The 19,437-nt window shown below is 38.8% G+C and overlaps 1 protein-coding gene across 2 annotated transcripts in view; it reads left to right on the forward strand.

Moving 5' to 3' along the window:
* Window positions 1-19,437, forward strand: part of CLIP4 (CAP-Gly domain containing linker protein family member 4) — a 78,247-nt gene that overhangs the window by 20,045 nt on the left and 38,765 nt on the right. For both annotated transcript variants that reach the window (XM_032391653.1, XM_032391652.1), the window contains exons 7-9: window positions 4,176-4,412; window positions 10,645-10,780; window positions 16,984-17,124. In XM_032391653.1, the coding sequence (XP_032247544.1) occupies window positions 4,176-4,412; window positions 10,645-10,780; window positions 16,984-17,124 (514 nt within the window). The remainder of the gene's footprint in view (window positions 1-4,175; window positions 4,413-10,644; window positions 10,781-16,983; window positions 17,125-19,437) is intronic.

The raw sequence follows: 19,437 nt of genomic DNA on the forward strand, positions 1-19,437 counted from the left end.
GTCCATAGTCTCTCATGGTTCATCTCTCCCTCCAATTCCCCCCGCCCATTTTTCCCTTCCTTCTCCTAATGTCCTCCATGTTATTCCTTATGTTCCACAAATAAGTGAAACCATATGATAATTGACTTTCTCTGCTTGACTTATTTCACTTAGCATAATCTCCTCCAGTCCCATCCATGTTGATGTAAAAGTTGGGTATTCATCTTTTCTGATGGCTGAGTAATATTCCATTGTATGTATGGACCACATCTTCTTTATCCATTCATCTGTTGAAGGGCATCTCGGCTCTTTCCACAGTTTGGCTATTGCGGACATTGCTGCTATGAACATTGGGGTGCATATGGCCCTTCTTTTCACTACATCTGTGTCTTTGGGGTAAATACCCAGGAGTGCAATTGCTGGGTCATAGGGTAGCTCTATTTTTAAATTTTTTTTTTTTTTTTTTAAAGATTTTATTTATTTATTTGAGAGAGAGAGAATGAGAGACAGAGAGCATGAGAGGGAGGAGGGTCAGAGGGAGAAGCAGACTCCCTGCCGAGCAGGGAGCCCGATGCGGGACTCGATCCCGGGACTCCAGGATCATGACCTGAGCCGAAGGCAGTTGCTTAACCAACTGAGCCACCCAGGCGCCCCTCTATTTTTAAATTTTTGAGGAACCTCCACACTGTTTTCCAAAGTGGCTGTACCAACTTGCATTCCCACCAACAGTGTAAGAGGGTTCCCCTTTCTCCACAACCTCTCCAACATTTGTTGTTTCTTTCCCTGTCCATTTTTAAAAATGTACGTTTAGGAGTGCAGTAAACCTTTAAAAATTAAAGGAAAAATGTATTTTTTCATGGTAATTATGTAAATTAGTAAATTTACAAAGTTAACACATAGGATTGGATTTCATAATCTTCAAGTCTCTTGGTATTTTACTGTTTTTACTGAGTGGCTCTCACTGTTCTTTTCCTTAATATGAATAACAGTGACTTGCTCTGGCAGGGATTCTTAATTGGGTCTGGGCCTTCCTTTGAAGGGACAGGGGAGGGCAGTGTTTGAAAAAGCCTCTTCCCTTCCCCTTTTCCTCTCCCCCTCCCCGCTTTCTAGTTTCCCCTCTCCTCCCTGCTTCTTTCTGCCACTCTTCTTTCTGTTTTACCCCATCATTAGTTAATTAACCCTTCTCCCCTCTTCCCTTCCCCAGTCTCCCCCTCCCTCCTTTCCTATTGTTTCTTGGGCGCGGGGAGAAAACAATAAATAAAAGTCATTGTCGCCAAAGAGAGTATAGTCTAGAGGGGAGAATGGACAAGTAATTTTGCTGTAGTGTGTTGGCATTCAGTGGGTTACGATGTGGGGGTGGGCACAGAGTGCCATGGGTCACAGACAAGGGCAAAGGTGACATTGAGCACTTAAACATAGTTAAGAACTAACCAGTTAGACGAAGGAGGTGCGAAAAGCCTTTTAGGCAGAGAGGAGAGTAGCATTCACCAGGGCTAGGAGATGATCCCCCAATTTGGCTGGAATGTGAAGGTGATATGTTTTTGCTTTTCCTAGTACGACTGTTGACAAAACCTCCTCAGTGGAGAGACTATTTTTTTTTAAGATTTTATTTACTTATTTGTCAGAGAGGGAGAGAGAGGGAGAGCGAGAGTGTGAGTACAAGCAGGGAGAGCAGCGGGCAATGGGAGGAGCAGACTCCCTGCTAAGCAGGGAGCCCGATGCGGGGCTCGATCCCAGGACCCTGAGATCATGACCTGAGTGGAAGGCAGACTCTTAAGGACTGAGCCACCCAGGGGCCCCTGTTATTATTATTATTTTAACAGAAGTTTTAGTTGCCACATTCTATAGGAATTAAAATAAGTGTGTGACTTACTCTAGAAAGGTGAGGACTTAAAAATTTAAAGTAAAAGAGTCCTTGACTGTGGACTCTGAGAAACAAACTGAGGGTTCTAGAGGGGAGGGAGTGGGGGGTCGGGTTAGCCGGGTGATGGGTATTAAGGAGGGCATGTATTGAATGGAGCCCTGAGTGTTATATGCAAACAATGAATCATGGAACAATACATCAAAAACTAATGATGGTAATTAACATAACATAATAAAATAAAAAAAGAAAAAGAGTCCTTGTCAATATAGCTTACAACTTATCAGTACAAGGTTAAAAAAAAAATCCCCCCTCTTTTTGTCAAGAGTACATATTAGTGCTATACATACCTTTATTATATTTTGTATATTTTCTTTGAAATCTGAAATTCTTTAAAACAGTCCCATCACTGTCCCAGAAATTTGATAACATGTCTCCCTGCCATGTTTTTACTTAGGACCAAACTGACTTGAATTTTAAAATAAAAACTGTGACGCACTCACAAACTAAGTGTGTTTTAAAAACCTCATTCTTTCATCCAAATGGAGCGTTTGAAGATCATTATCAGCAGAGAAGACAAGGAAAAGAATTTTCTCAGCAAAAGAATCTCGATTCATTATATTAAAAGAAGATTACAGTCTGGAAACTCTCTCATAACATCTAAGTTTTTCTGGTTAGGGAACATAGAAGAGAGATACCGTGTTTGAAGGAAGGATAGCCCTAAGTAGGAGAAAGGCTGAATGTAGCGGGTCCTAGACATGGCTTCAGATGTCCCTTCTGCCAGGAATCCTGTAAATGACTTTGAAGGAGTCATTAACCTTTCCTTACTGAATTTCCCTAATTGGTAAACCAGAAGCGATAGTCATATTTTACTTGTTTAGTTGGTTATTGTCTCTTATACTACACTATATACTCTCGGCATGGATTTTTATCTGTTTTATTCATAAGCTTTTTCTTGATGTGCGAATCAAATGAGATAATTTATGTGATCGGATTTGGTTATATAAACACCATACAAACGTTAGTGGGTTTGCAACTGACCATTTTATCTTGTTGCAGGATTAAATCCAAGGATGCAGTCTCTCCTTTATAGTGAGACCAGAACTGTTTTCTTGATTATAGCGCACATTTGAGAAGTGTTGAAGTATTGAAACTGTAGTTTCTATTCCTGAAATCCGCACTCTTTCAAACACTCACCAGATTCTCAAGTCTGTGCTCCATTTGGGTCATCCACACTGGAATGTAAGCCCCATCAGAGCAGAACACTGCTATCACAGGACCTGGCCCAGTGCCTGGCAGATAATATGAAAAAATCGACTTACACTGGAAACAAATTAAGGTTTTGCCTGACCTGATAAGTTGTTTAGATGGTAACCTACAGTCAGCATGAAGCCACCAATGGTGGGAGCAGGGCACTGGCCTAAAGGGCGTAGAAAGGTCACTACCGCCATGCAGTGGAGGAGGATGCATTTGAGGACAGGGATCTGAGGCAGGCAGCCGGGCTTACTTAAGTCATTAAGAAATGACAAGAGTCTGCTCTACCCAGTGGCAGCATGAATGTAGATACAAGACAAAAGTCACTCAATAATGGGGCGCCTGGGTGGCTCAGTCCGTTAAGTGTCCAACTCTTGGTTTCGGCTCAGGTCATGATCTTGGGGTCTTGGGATGGAGTCTCATGTTGGGCTCCGTGCTGGGCATGGAGTCTGCTTGAGATTCTCTCCCTTACCCTCTCCCTTTGCCCCTCCCCCTCAAATAACTAACTAAATCACTCCATGAGTGGGCAGGATGGATCAGGTCACACGGCCGAGGCGGCAGAGTCTCGGATCTGGGGTTGGGAGGCCAGTCAGTGCTGTGACTTCTGTCTCTAAACCTGCGTGGCCAGGCTTTCTGTCCACTCATGAGCTCAGCGCTCGCGCTTCCCCGACCAGCTCGCCTGCATGGTGCTCCCACATCTCCTCTAGCCTGTGAGTCCTTCCCCGGCCTCCCTGCCTGCATAGACGCCACCCTTCAGGTCTTCTCCCCTTCCCTGTCTGGAACTGTTTTTCTTTCTGCCACTTTTTACCATTTAACATACCATCTCTTTTACTTGTTTGTGTGTGGTCTGTCTCTCGCACCAGAAGGTGTGCTTTCGGAGGGCAGGGTTTTTCTCTTCACTGTGGTGTCAGTAGCATTTAGAATGGCATGTAGGAGGTGTTCAGGTAAACAGTTTGACAAATACACGATGAATGAATTGAACTTAATTTTTTTTCACCTTTATTTTTAAAAATAATTGTGTATGACCTTGTAGAGCTGTGAGTGATATGGATTGAAAATGTTCTCTTCTCTGTATTTGCAGAATGACAAAGGGCAGATCCCTGCTGATGTCGTTCCGGACCCAGTGGAAATGCCTCTGGAGATGGCCGATGCTGCCGCAACTGCTAAAGAAATCAAGCAGATGTTGTTGGATGCGGCGCCCCTGTCGCGTGACATGTCAAAGCCCCTGCTTCCAAACTGTGACCGCGTCACTAGCAAGGCGATGCTCATGTCCCTCGGTCTGAAGTTGGGGGATCGTGTCGTTATTGCAGGACAGAAGGTAAGGAAGTAACGGCCGTCTCTGAAGCTGGGTCCAAGGTCTGCAGTGTGCGTGGCCCGTGTGCCACGGCTGCAGCCATACGCTGTGGACAGGGTTTTGAGTTTTTTTAGAAAGTGCGGTGTGTACATAGAGACAGACTTAATGGAAATGGTGAAACTGAGAGGCACGCTTACCCTTGGACGGAATAATGAAGGCCTCTCCGTTGGGGTGGGGAGAGTGGGGTACAATAGGGCTGCTGAGTGCATTAGGAGGCCTGAGCTGAGACATCACTGAGCCTGGAGGGGTTTCCTTGCAGCCCCCCTGCCGCCCTCACTGGGTTTTTCCCACTACAACTACCTCGCAGTAATGGAGCAAAGGAGACTCTTGCCATTCATGGATGTTTGGCCTTGAGATCCTAGAAATAGAGAAATCTTAGATATTATTTCAACCTCATAATAAAAATGTATATGGAAAAGAGGACCCTCCTGCCCCCCCCCAACCCAGCCTATTGAAGATGCTCCAGATGCCTATTTTTCTCCAAAGCCTCAGAGTCCTTATGGCGCTGTCTTGTTGCCATCCATTCTCTCTTTTTTAATACCTCATAGGGAAGGTCTGTTTTGTTTTAACTTTGGGTTTAATAGGGAGCTGGGTATGGAGAATGGAACAGGGAGTTCCGTTATTTCCTAACACAGTTATGTGTAAATATATGTGTGGGCTTGTGGGGATGGTGACACGGGTTTTGCAGAAAATGCCAAAATCTGGAAGTTTGATTTACTGAGAAAATTGCTCCAGAAAGGAAGGTAAACTCCAAACAGATGATTATGTTGAGAATGACATTTTACCAGCTTCCAAAAGAATATATTCATAGGACATTTGTTAGCTTTTTTTTTTTAACTTGGGATTAATGTTCAACCTCTTCAGTATTCCTATGTCTGAGAATGGATGTTTAGAAGAGTTATTCTGTTGTTCTTATTTTGGAAAATTTGAAGCTATACAAAAGTAGAAGCATATAGTGTGCGTCAGCTGGGTTTAACCTGATTGTCTCAGGGCCAATCTTGCTTCCGTTATACTTTCTTTCACTCTGTTGCTTGCCTTTTCATCCTCTTAGGAATGTCTTTCAGAGAGTAGAAGTTTGAAATTTTGATGAAGTTCATTTTTCAACTTTTTCTTGTATGGATTGTGTGTTTAGCATAGCTAAGAAATTTTCTACAGTGTCATAGGAGAGTGGAAGATACAGTACATGGACTTTCTCTCAGAAGTTTATAGTTTTAGGTTTTACATTTAGTTTTATATTTAATTTTGAGTTAACTTTTGTACAGAATACTAGGTATAGATAGAGTTTCTTTCTCTCTCTCTTTTTTTTGCATCTGATTACCTATTTGTTCCAGCACCATATTTTGAAAAGACTGTTCTTTCTTTCTTAAATCGCCCTTGCCCCTTTGTCATCTGACCTTAGGTGTATGGGTGTATTTTTGGATTTTATTCTACTCCATTGATTTGATGATTACCCTTTCTTCAGTACTACTCTGTAATGATTGCTCTACCTTTATAGTAAGTCTTGCAATCAGATGTTGTTAGGCCTTCAATTTTTTTTTTTTTTTTTTAGTTTCTGTGTCTTTCCATGTACATTGTAGAATCAGCTTATGGATTTCAAGTCATACAAAAAATCCTGCTGGGATTTTGAATGAAGTCGTGTTGACATAGATCAGTTGAGGAGAACAGATATCTTAAAGATATGGAGTCTTTAAAACCCAAGCATGGTACGGGTGCCTGCGTGGCTCAGTCGGTTAAGTAGCTGACTCTTGATTTCGGCTCGGGTCATGATCTCAGGTCATGGGATTGAGCCCTGTGTTGGGCTCTGTGATCAGCATGGAGTCTGCTTGAGATTCTCTCTCTTCCTCTCCCTCTTCCCCTCTCCCTGCTTGTGCTCACTCTCTTTCTCTAAAATAAATAAATAAAATAAAAAAAAACACAAGTGCAATATATCTCTATTTAATAGGTTTTTTATTTGTTTCATCAGTTTTGTAGTTTTAAGCATTTGTTTATTTAAATTTTAGGTAGTTAACATACAGTGCAATATTGTTTTCTGAAGTAGAATTCAGTGATTCTCACTTAGGTACAACACCCAGAGCTCATCATAACAAGTGCCCTCCTTAATACCCATCCCCCATCTAGCCCATCCCCCACCCACCTCCCTCCATCAACCCTCAGTTTATTCTCTATCATTAAGAGTCTCTCATGACTTGTTTCTTTTTCTTTTCCCCCTTCCCATATGTTCTTCTGTTTTCTTTCTTAAATTCCACATGAATGAGATCGTATGGTATTTGTCTTTCTCTGATGTATTTCACTTAACATAATACACTCTAGCTCCATCCACATCATTGCAAATGGCAAGATTTCATTTTTTTGAGGGCTGGGTAATATTCCATATATATACCTTGCATTTTCTTTATCCATTCATCAGTCAATGGACATTTGGGCTCTCTCCATAGTTCGGCTGTTGTTGATAATGCTGCTATAAACATCGGGGTGCATGTATCCCTTCGAATCAGTATTTTTTGTATCCTTTAGGTAAATACTCAGTAGTACAATTGCTGGATCATAGGGTAGGTCTATTTTTAACTTTTTGAGGAACCTCCATACTGTTCTCCAGAGTGGCTGCACCAGTTTGCATTCCCACCAACTGTGCAAGAGAGATCCCCTTTCTCCCCATCCTCATCAACAATACCTGTTGTTTCTTGTGTTGTTTTTCTAGCCATTCTGACAGGTGTGAGGTGGTATCTCATCGTGGTTTTGATTTGTCTTTCCCTGATGGTGAGTGATGTTGAGCATCTTTTCATGTGTCTGTTGGCCATCTTGATGTCTTCTTTGGAAAATATCTATTTATGTCTTCTGCCCATTTCTTAACTGGGTTATTTATTTTTTGGGTGTTGAGTTTGGTCAGTTCTTTATAGATTTTGGATACTAGCCCTTTATCAGATATGTCATTTGCAAATATCTTCTTCCATTCTGAAGGTTGCCTTTTAGTTTTGTTGATTGTTTCCTTTGCTGTGCAGAAACTTTTTATCTTGAAGTCCTATTTGTTCATTTTTGCTTTTGTTTCCCTTGCCTGTGGTGACGTGTCTAGTAAGAAGTTGCTATGGCCGAGGTCAGAGATGTTGCTGCTTGTGTTCTCTAGAATTTTGATGGTTTCCTGTCTCATGTTAAGGTCTTTTATCCATTTTGAATTTATTTTTGTGTATGGTATAAGAACGTGGTCTAGTTTCATTCTTTTGCATGTTGCTGTCCATTTTCCCCAGCACCATTTGTTGAAGAGACTGTCTTTTTTCCATGGGATATTCTTTCCTGCTTTGCCGAAGATTAGTTGACCATAGAGTTGAGGGTCCTTTTCTGGGTTCTCTATTCTGTTCCATTGACCTGTGTGTCTGTTTTTGTGCCAGTACCATACTGTCTTGATGACTACAGCTTTGTAATGTCACTTGAAATCTGGAATTGTGATTCCTCCAGTTTTGTTTTTCTTTTTCAGAATTGCTTTGGCTATTTGGGGTCTTTTGTGGTTCTGTACAAATTTTAGGATCGTTTGTTCTAGCTCTGTGAAAAATGCTGGTGGTATTTTGGTAGGGATTGCATTAAATGTGTAGATTGCTTTGGGTAGTATAGACATTTTAACAATATTCTTTTTTTTTTTTTTTTTTAACAATATTCTTATAATCCATGAGCGTGGAATGCTTTTCCATTTCTTTGTGTCCTCTTCAATTTCTTTCATAACTATTCTATAGTTTTCAGAGTACAGATCTTTTACTTCTTTAGTTAGATTTATTGCTAGATATCTTACTGTTTTTGGTGCAGTTACAAACGGGATCAATTCCTTGATTTCTTTTTCCGCTGCTTCGTTACTTGTGTATAGAAATGCAACAGATTTCTGCACATTGATTTTGTATACTGCAACTTTGCTGAATTCATGTATGAGTTTTAGCAATTTTTTTGGTGGAGTCTTTTGGGTTTTCTACATAGAGTATCGTGTTGTCTGCAAATAATGAAAGTTTGATTTCTTCCTTGCCAATCGTAGTTTTAAGCATATCTTAGATATTGCTGTATTTTGCTAGATTTATACCTAAGTTTTTCATGATCTTTGGTGCTATTGTAAATGGTTGTGTTTTGGAAATTTCATGGAGAAATACAGTTGATTTTTGTATGTTGACCATATATCCTGTAACCTTGCTAAATTTATTAATTCTATTGGCTTTTTTTTGTGTGGGGGATATCATATGTAAACGATCATGTTGTCTGTGAATAGAGACAGTTTTCTTTCTTTCCAATCTGTATGCCTTTCATTTGTTTTTCTTGCCTAATTTCATTGCCTAGGACCTCCAGTATAATGATGAGTAGAAGTAGTAAGAGTTGATAAACTTGTCCTGCTCCCAATATTAAGGAGAAAGCACTTAGCCTTTCATCATTAAGTATGATAATTGTTAGCTGTAGATTTTATGGGTATCTTAATTTATTAAGTTCTGGAATTTCCTGTCTAATCCTGGTTTGCTGAGAGGTTTTTTTTTTTTTTTTTTTAAATTATTATCATGAGAGGATGTTGAAATTTGATTTGCTAAAGGCTTTTTCTGCATATGTTGAGAGAGTAAGTTTTTTCCACCCCCTTTAGTATGTGGATGATATGATAAATTATATTGATTAATTCTCAAATGTTGAACTAGCCTTGCTTTCTCATGATAAACCTTACCTGGTCATAATGCTGGATTTGATTTGCTATATATTGTTGGAGTCTGTATATTGCTGGATTTTTTTTTTTTTAAAGATTTTATTTATTTGACAGAGAGAGAGACAGCGAGAGCAGGAACACAAGCAGGGGGAGTGGGAGAGGGAGAAGCAGGCTTCCTGCTGAACAGGGAGCCTGATGTGGGGCTCAGTCCCAGGATCCTGGGATCATGACCTGAGCCGAAGGCAGACGCTTAACGACTGAGCCACCCAGGCGCCCCTGTATATTGCTGGATTTGATTTGCTCTTATTTTGTTGAGGATCCTTGTGTCTGGTTTTGGTATCAAGGTAATGCTGGGAATGAGTTGAGAATTAATCCTTCCACTTTTATATACTAGGTTTGTGTAGAGATGATTATTTTTCCTTTAAATTCTTAAAGAATTTTAGAATTCACCAGTGAGTCCATAAGGTTCTGAAGGGTTTGTTGTTGTTGTGTTGTTTTTGTTTTTTGGAAGTTTCTTAACTACAATTCAGGTGTGAGCTTTGACAGTTTGCATCTTTCAAGGAATTGGAACGTTTTATCTCATTTGTTAAATTTACAGGCACAGGGTTGTTCAGAGTATTTTCTTATTATTTTTTAAATGACTGAGGGTATGAAAAGATGTCCTGCTTTCATTCATGATGTTTGCAGTTTGTGACTTCTCTCTTTTGTTTACTTGGTCCCTAGCTATAAGTTTATTAATCTTACTTATCCTTACAAAGAACCAGCTTTTGGTTTCATTGATTTTCTCTATTCTTTTTCTGTTCTTAATTTCTTTTTTTTAAAAAGATTTTATTTATTTATTTGAGATTGAGAGAGTGAGAGAGAGTGTGCAAGAGAGTGAGCATGAGCTGGGTGGGGGGGGGGATAGAGGGAGAAGGAGAAGCAGGCTCCCCGCTGAGCAGAGAGCCTGATGTGGGGCTCAGGCCCAGGACCCCGGGATCATGACCTGAGCCTAAGGCAGATGTTTAACCGACTGAGCCACTCAGGTGCCCCATAATTTCTTATCTTTATTGTTTCTCTCCTGCTTGCTTTGGGCCTTCACTTTCTAGTTTCTTAAAATGGAAGTTTAGGTCATTGATTTGAGACCTTTCCTAATACAAGTGTTTAATGCTATAAATTTCCTTCTAAACACTGCTTTTGCTGCATCCTACAAATTTTTATATATCGTGTTACCATTTTCACTCAATTCAAAATGTTTTTAAATTTCTTTGTGATTTTCTCTTTCACTATGAGTTATTTGGGAGTATATTTATTAATTTCCAAATGTTTGGAGATTTTCCAAAATCAGTTGTTAGGTATACAGATTTAGGATTCTTACATCTTTTTGAGGTTGACTCTTATCGTTATATAATACCTCTTTTTATCCCTGGTAGTATTCCTGTTCTAAAGTCTACTTTGAGAGAATGGTTTTTAAAAACTTCCATGGTAAAGTTGGCAAGAGTAGCACATTTAGAATTACTAGTAATCCTCAAAATTTATTCTGATTTATGTTTTCTTTAGGTTGGAACATTAAGATTTTGCGGAACAACAGAATTTGCAAGTGGGCAGTGGGCTGGCATTGAGTTGGATGAACCAGAAGGAAAAAACAATGGAAGTGTTGGGAAAATCCAGTACTTTAAATGTGCCCCCAAATACGGTAAGGTAGATACTATCTAACTTAATGAGAAATAGTTTAAGATAACCAAATTTACTTTTATTTATTTATTTTTATTTTTATCATTTTAAAAAAAGATTTTATTTATTTAGAGAAAGGGAGCATGATCGGGGTGGGGGGGGAAGGAGAGGAGAGAGAGAATCCCGAGCAGACTCCTTGCGAGTACGGAGCCCCATGTGGAGCTTGATCTCATGACCCTGAGATCATGACCTGAGCTGAAATCAAGAGTTGGATGCTTAACCAAGCTTAACCAACTGGGCTACCCAGGCATCCCTACTCTTCTATTGTTTTTAAGTAAACCTGGTTAGGCGGGGAAAAAAAAAAAAAAAGAAAAGAAACCTTTCCTCCTGGTTATCTATGTAGTTAATGAAGGGACTGCCCTTTTCCTGCTGTGAGCAGTGTAGTGATGGGAAGATGGTGTCCCACCGGGAGTACTTCCGGCTCCGTGGACCTCCTGTAAGTCCTGCTTAGGGTGCTGTCGTGACTGAGGGAGGGACTTTGTTATCAAGGAAATACAGAACTCCAGGGGTTGAAAAACTTGAAAACTTGGGAAAGCAAGTGAAGCAAACTTTAAAACTGTATTCCTGAGGTGGGATGATTCTTTCTCTTTCTGACAGATGTTTGTTTAAATTCATACTCTTTCTCTCTCATACACATACACACATACAGACTCCTTGACATATTGAACTAAATTTGTCACTTGCTATGTTGTGAATATTTTTCCTTGCCATGAAATATTCTTCTAGAACATTAACTTCCCTGGTTGCACAGTGTTTCAATTATAGCTGCACAGGGAGATACTCTGGTCTAATGCTGAAGTCCTTGCTTGGAGTCTGACAGCTTGGGTGTAGATCAGCTTCTCTACCTACCAGTTATGTGACCTTAATTCTCTTCTTGTGCCTCAGTTTGTCTTCTATAAAATGGGGCTAACAATACCTCAAGAGTTCGTATGAGGATTAAATGTGTTGATAAATGTATAAAGCACCTTGAATAGTGCTTGATTCCCTATAAGTACTCAACTAATGGTAGCTATTTGCTAGCTGTTATAAATTTATCAAAATTATCAGTTTCCTTTTGTCATACACTTAAAATGGAGCATCATTTTTTTGTTTATTAATTTTTTTGTTTATAAAAGTATTGTATAAAATTTGAAAAACATAAAGAAGGTTAAAAGAAGAAAATAAAATCACTGGTATATTTCTTCTGTTTAATTCTTTTTGCAAAATTTGGATGATATATAGTTACATATTTTGCATTTTTGCTTGATATGCTATTATAATTTCTCCAAATCATTAAATATCGTTTGAAAATGTGATTTTTAATGGCTCCATTTCCTTTAATTTTTCCAATTTAATGGGTAAAAATTTCTATGTTTGAATTCATTGTCTCTGATTGTGGTGAAATAAAACACTTAAAATATTTTGTTGTAATATATATATTAGCAATTGCCAAGAAATAATTTTTCATATTACATGCTAATTAAATGATTGAGGTATTAGTGGGTTTTAAAAAACTTTAGAAATACAAATACGTATTTAAGATATTAAACTTTTATAGTTATCATAGATATTTTGCCCAGTTTGTCATTTGCCTTTGAACTTCATTTGCAGTGTTTTGGCATAGAGTTTTATGTAGTTAAGAGACTTTTTCTTTATAATTTCTTAACATTGCTTTTATGTTTAGATAGTTCTTTCTAATCCAAGGATTAATTTAAAACTATATATTTTATTCTTTTGAATGTTTTAATTTTTTGCCCTATATTATTTAACCCATTTGGAATATATTTGGGTAGTTCTGCGGAATTAAGAATTTGATTTTAGTTTTCCTCTGTTAGCTAATTGTGGCAGCTGTGAAGCCGACTGAGGGCAAAAGGATCAAAACTCCTAGCAACGCACAGGGTTGATGTCACTCGGAGTCTCGGGAAAGGCTTAGCTTGTAACAGAATGCATGTTGCCCCCCAAATCTCATCATCCCAAGGAGAGGCATGCTTGATGAGGACAAAGCCAGATACACCAAGGACCCTGCTTCTGTCCCTTTCACATGCTTAAAGGCGAGTTTTGGGGGACAAGGATCATGTGTTGGATTATGGAAAAATGGGAGTTGCCCTGACTAAGCAGAAGCCAAAGAATTTGTCTCTTCTCAGCAACAGATTTTTTTTTTCCGCCTCTATCATTTTTCCTTTGGCTTGTTGTGCTTCCTTTATTATAAATTCTTATAAATGCTATCATCTGTTTCAGGATTATTTTGTTCAACTGATCTGTTAATTCTCACACAGATTAGATTTTTTCAATTGTAGAAATTTTATAATAATTTTTAAGACTTTTTTTAGAGCAGCTTGGGTTCAAAACAAAATTGAGAGGAAGGTACAGAGATTTCCTGTGTATCCCCTGTTCCCATGTGTGCAGGGCCACTCCCATTATCAGTGTCCCTTCACCAGAGGGTACATTTCTTAACATAGAGGAACCTACACTGACTCGTCATCAGCACTGAGTCCATAGTTTACACTGGGGTTCACTCTTGGTGGTGGATGTTCTGTGAGTTTGGACAAGTGTTTAATGACATGTCTCTATCATTACAGTGTCTATATAGAGGATTGTCACTGCCCTGAGAACCCTCTGTGCTCTGCCTATTCCTCCCTTCCCTGCTCAACTCTTAGCAGCCACTGATCTTTTTACTGTCTTCTTAGTTTTATCTTTTCCAGAATGTCATATCGTTGGAATTCTACAGTACGAACCTGGCCTCTTCAGACTGGCTTCTTTCACTGTGTAATTTGCATTTAAGTTTCCTCCATGTCTTTTCATGGCTTGATAGCTCATGTCTTTTTAGCCCTGAATAATATTCCATTGTCTGGATGTACTACAATTTATTTACCCATTCATCTACTAAAGGATATCTTGGTTGCTTCTAAGTTTTAGCGATTATGAAAATTTTTATAATAAATTTTAATACTTGGTAATACCATTTTTATGTCTTTTAATAATTACCAAAGTGAATACATAAGTCAAATTGTATTATAAGTTTTATTAAAAACATCAGTTAACTCCTTCCCTGGCTTGCCCTTCCCTGACCCTGAGTCCTGTCCTTTAGAGGCAAGAACTATTTTAACTTCTTTAGTTGTATCTTCTGATATTAATATTTGTATTTGTAAATAATACATGTATATGAGTCTCTCTAGATTTTTCCAATTTTATTTTTATTGTTTTAAAGATTTTTTTTAAATAAAGGGTTTTTTAAAAATATTTTATTTATTTACTTGAGAGAGATGCACAAGTTGGGGGGAGGAGCAGGGGGACAGAGGGAGAAGCAGAGCAGGGAGCCCGATGTGGGGCTCAATCCCAGGACCCTGAGATCATGACCTGAGCCGAAGGCAGACACTTAACAGACTGAGCCACCCAGGTGCCCCTAAAAGATTTTATTTTTAAGTAATCTCCACAACCGACTTGGGGCTTGAACTCACGACCCGGAGATCAAGAGTCATACGCTCCACTGACTGAGCCAGCCAGGCGTCCCTGATTTTTCCAGTTTTAGACTTCTGTTGAGTTCAGTTCATACTATAAGGAGAAAGATTGGGCGCCTTCATTCTAAGTCAGTTCTTTTCTTGGTTTACTTCTTTGTTTTGGTGGAGCACATCCTCTAGTAGCTTTTTGACAAAGGACTCATGGGAGATAAATTTTTTGAAAACTTCCATTCTAAAAATATGTTTATTTCTACCCTCATACTTCATATGATAGTTTGATGGGATAAGGAATGTTAGCCCGGAGCTCATATTTTCTCTGTATATTTAGAGAAGGTGATATATATTTTTTTATTATGTTATGTTAATCACCATACATTACATCATTAGTTTTTGATGTAGTGTTCCATGATTCATTGTTTACGTATAACACCCAGTGCTCCATTCAATCAATACGTGCCCTACTTAATACCCATCACCAGGCTAACCCATCCCCCCACCCCCCTCCCCTCTAGAACCCTCAGTTTGTTTCTTGGAGTCCATAGTCTCCATGGTTCGTCTCTCCCTCCGATTTCCCCCCCTTCATTTTTCCCTTCCTGCTATCTAGAAGGTGATATTCTGTTATCTGATGGAGTTTGGCTAACTTTTCCTGTAAAAGGCCAGAGGAGATATTTTAGGCGTCAAGGGCCACACAGTCTCTTGTTCAGCTATTCAGCTGTCCTGTTGTAGTGAAGAAGCAGCTGCAGACAGTGTGTAAACACATGGGTGCTAGTGGGACTTGACGGAAGAGGTGGTGGGCAGGATGTGGCCTCCCGGGCTCTTGGTTTGTCAGCTACTGTCTTGAGCTTCCAGTGCTGCTGTGTACAAATTGCAAAATCTTTCTTCCGTGTTTGACCTTTTTCCCCTCTCTGGCAGCTTTTAGTATTTTTTTCCTCCGTTTTATCATTTTCTTTTTTCTTTAGAGTTTATATCGTTTTTATTCCTTTCTAATATTTTGGTGCCATTATGGGAGGAGTTGTGGTAAAATGGGCCATGTTTATCTAGAAATTTGTTATTCTTCTATTTAAAAATCATTCTTCCCTGTGAGTTTATTTTAGTTAAGCTTTATGATTAATTATATGTCAAGATCTGAGGAAAGTCCCATTGGTACTTTGATGAGCACGAGTTACTTACTAGGAACTTTAGCCCATATTCTGTGTGCACTTTGGGCTCTGGTTGTAGCCAGTCTTCGCTCTAAATTTAGTTTCGGTTCTCCCAAATGATTTATTTCATTAAAAAAAACAGGAAGAATAAGAACTTATATTAGGTGGGGTTTTATATGCTATGGAAATCTTTTAAAGCCATAGAATTAAATATTTACTGTGCTCGCTTCGGCAGCACATATACTAAAATTAGAATTAAATATTTACTGTTTAAGATATTATGTGGACCCTGCTTGTGTTCCCTCTCTCGCTGTGTTTCTCTCTGTCAAATAGATAAATAAAATCTTTAAAAAAAAAAGAAAAGATATTATGTGGAATAATATTGTGTGGAAATTTTCTATTAAGACCTTGAAAGAGAAACCATGCAACTTTCCTCAGATTAAGAAAAAGCCATTCAGGGGCGCCTGGGTGGCTCAGTTGGTTAAGCGACTGCCTTCGGCTCAGGTCATGATCCCAGGGTCCTGGGATCGAGCCCTGCATTGGGCTTCCTGCTCGGAGGGGAGCCTGCTTCTCCCTCTCCCACTCCCCCTGCTTGTGTTCCATTTCTCGCTGTCTCTCTCTCTGTCAATTAAATAAATAAATAAAATCTTTTACAAAAAAGATCTGTTTAAAAAAAAAAAAGCCATTCATTAAACAACATTATAATGCATTAATGACAAATTTGAAAGAGAATTTGAGAGTAATCTGACTGCTCTCATAAATGTGTTTTGGTTTTCAGGTTTTTACAATATTTCTTATATCCACACATAAAATGTTTCTCAGATACAATCATAATGTAATCAAATGTAATAGTTTCATTTTTATTTTCTTGATTTAATTTTCATACTTTTCTGTATTTCTTTACAATTTTTATTGTTTTACTTATTGATGGTGATGTAACAGTTCAGGGGTACAGTTCATTCATTCATCCTGTTAACACATACTTGTTTTCTCTTACTCATGAATAATATTGCGATGATGACATATCAGTTATACAGTCTTTTCCTCCCATTTGGATTATTTTTTCATAATTAATTTCCAAAAGTGTAATTGGGTCATAGTAGTAGTAAACTAGAAATTGTTTTGGCTCTGGAAATCTATCTTTACCATGCAAGTGTAACTTTGTAACTTTTTGTGCACAAATCTATTTCCTTATAATTTAATGCCACAAAGTGGCTTAGGTTAGAATTTTTGTCTTCCAGTAAGATTGTACACATTTACAATAGCCGATAGTTTAGTCAGAAACTACTATGATGGAAAACTATTACCTTCACTCATTTCTCTTTTCCCTGAATTTCACGTAATACATGATTATGCCTCTTTTATGTGATTTTTAAATTACTGTGTATGTTGTTCGTCTTGACAACTAAATTGTAAGCTCTCTGAGGGCACATACTGCGTGTCACTTTTTTCCTGTCTTTCCCTACAGGACACCTGGTAGGCACTAAAAGAACTTAAAGATTTATATTTCCAAATGGTTGTACTTGCCCCTTTATTTGAAATGGTTTTAATTGCTTCATACTAACTCAAGCTCTCCATTCCTCCCTTAGGTATTTTTGCACCACTTTCAAAGATAAGTAAAGCAAAAGATCGAAGGAAGAATATAGCACACACTTCTTCTGGAAAAGCTGTGCCTCTCATCAGGTCCCAGAAAATTGATGTAACTCATGTAACATCAAAAGTAAACACTGGTAGGTCAAACCAGAAAGTTAAATCTCTTCTTCAGCGTTTTTTATTTCCTTTGCAGACTGCTTTATATTTAGTGTGCTTCACACTTTTTTTGTTAGATAACTAGAACCGGAATTTAATAAAATCTCCATCTTACATGTTTTTAAATGTCAGTCATGGTTTATGATTTTGATTCCTGACAAGAGTATTTTACATTTGTTCCTTTCTTTTCTTTCTTTCCTACTACCTGCATACCTTCATCACCCCCTAATCTAACGTCCAAGCTCAATTTTATACCTCCGGTAAATCCTTATAAACATAACTAGCTTTATGTTTCTTCCCTATTCAAGAATTTTAGTGACTTCTTTTTAATCAGAAGAAGTCCTGACTCTTTAAACTGGTGGTCTGAGTCCTTCCTGTATGTAATGGGGTCTCTGGCTACCTCCATAGTTGAACTGTGATTTCTTGTCCTCACTCTTCCCTCCGTACTTTGTCTCGTGCTATTTCTCTGAGTGCAGTAATTTGACTTCTGCATTTTGAGGCCCTAGCTGTGCTTTACCTCCTTATTTTGATGCTGTTTCTCCAAGAAAACTTCCCTGGGGACCCAGATCACTTTGATGTCTCCATTATGTCCACCCTTGTGTACACTTGTATCCATACCACACAATTATTTGTTAGTTTGGGTCTTGTCCTCTGGTTGCTTCATTTGTGCAGATCTTTATCCTCTCAGCAAAATTTTAAATTTTAAATGGACTGTGAGAGTATTTTGTACTTTTGTATTCACCGTAGTAGTACATAGCACAAAATACGTGCTCAGTAAGTACTTGCTAACTTACCAGTGGCTGAAGCAGAAAGGCTTTCTACCATGATTCAAGGATTTTGTCCAAGAATTGGTTGTCCTTTCTGCTCTCTTCTGTGAGCTATTTGAATATCTCTGTGTCAGTCTGTACTTCATAACTACTATAGTTTTTAACAAATAAATCTTGATATCTAGGAAAGGAAAGCTTCTTAGCTTATTCTTAAACAGTATCTTGCCTGTTTGGATCGTTATAAATCACACTTCCCTATAAATTTTAGAATAAGCTGTTAAGTTTCTTTAAAAAAATATCTGCTAAGTTTTATTGGTTTTGCATTTAAACCATAAGTCAATTTGGGAAGAACTGACATCTTTATAATATTCAGTCTTTTAATTGTAAGCTTGGAATATTGCTTTATTTAATTGGGTCCTTTAAAAATATGTCAGTAAGATTTTCTAATTTTCTCCACAGCTCTTTTCGTACCAGTTTTGTTAGGTCTGTTCCTAGATACTTCATACTTTTTGGTGCAATTGTAAATGGTATCCTTTTAACCTGAAACCCAGAAGTTCACAGCCATCATGGAAAGAAAGCCCAAAGAGAAGCCCCCCATTTCTGGTCTAGGGATTAGGGAAGGGGTCCCCTACTAGACAGAAAATGTAGGAAATCCCTTTTTTTATGATAGCTTTTTTTTCCCCCCTTTGGTCCATTCCCATGCCGGTCCCTGGGCAGTCCTGCATGGTGTAACAGCAGCGGTAGGTGGTGAGGCACCTGAAACCCCATGGGAGGGGAACCCTTCTCTCTGACCAGAGAAACTGTGGTCCCAGGAACAGGGATGGAATCCCCAATAGTTTGTCTTCTCCTTGTTCCCAGGGGCAGAGTCAGTCCTGGGAGACTGTATGACAGAGCAGGGAAACCAAAGCCTAGGCATCCTGCCCAGATATCAGGAAGGGATGCCTCCGGGAGCAAGAAAGTAACAGGGAGACCATGGAGAGCAGGGAGCTCAAGAAAGTGATCTCAAAATGTTGGGTGTGAACTTCTGGGCTTGCTCTCCAGTGGTGCATGTGTGGATCTGACCACAGGCTTTGGTCTCCGGGGTAGACCGCTGCCCAGGTCCCAGGCACTGCTGGATGGCGCATCATAGGAGAAAGATCCCAAAAAGTCTTTGGAAACTGAACTGACATTGGAACCACAGGGCACAGAAGGTGGGTAGGGATGTCCAGCCTGAACTGGTTTGGGTTGACTCCTTCATAAAACAAAACAAAACAAAACAAAACAATAAACATTCTCTGTAGAACTTAAGTAAGACCCAGAGTCCCACAATGTAATATTTGAAATGTACAGGATACAATCCAAAATTGCTCAAAATAGAAAAACCAGGAAAATCTCAACATCTCTCAAGAAAAAAGACAATTAAAGGTTGCCAACCCTAACAGGACACAGACATGACACAGATAAAGACTTTAAATAATACATTAACCATTCTTTAAGAATTAAGGTTAATACACTTGAAATAAGTGGAAAGAAAGTTCAGAGAAATGA

Source organism: Phoca vitulina, unplaced genomic scaffold (assembly GCF_004348235.1).
Source record: "Phoca vitulina isolate PV1807 unplaced genomic scaffold, GSC_HSeal_1.0 scaffold63, whole genome shotgun sequence".
Lineage (NCBI taxonomy): Eukaryota > Metazoa > Chordata > Mammalia > Carnivora > Phocidae > Phoca > Phoca vitulina.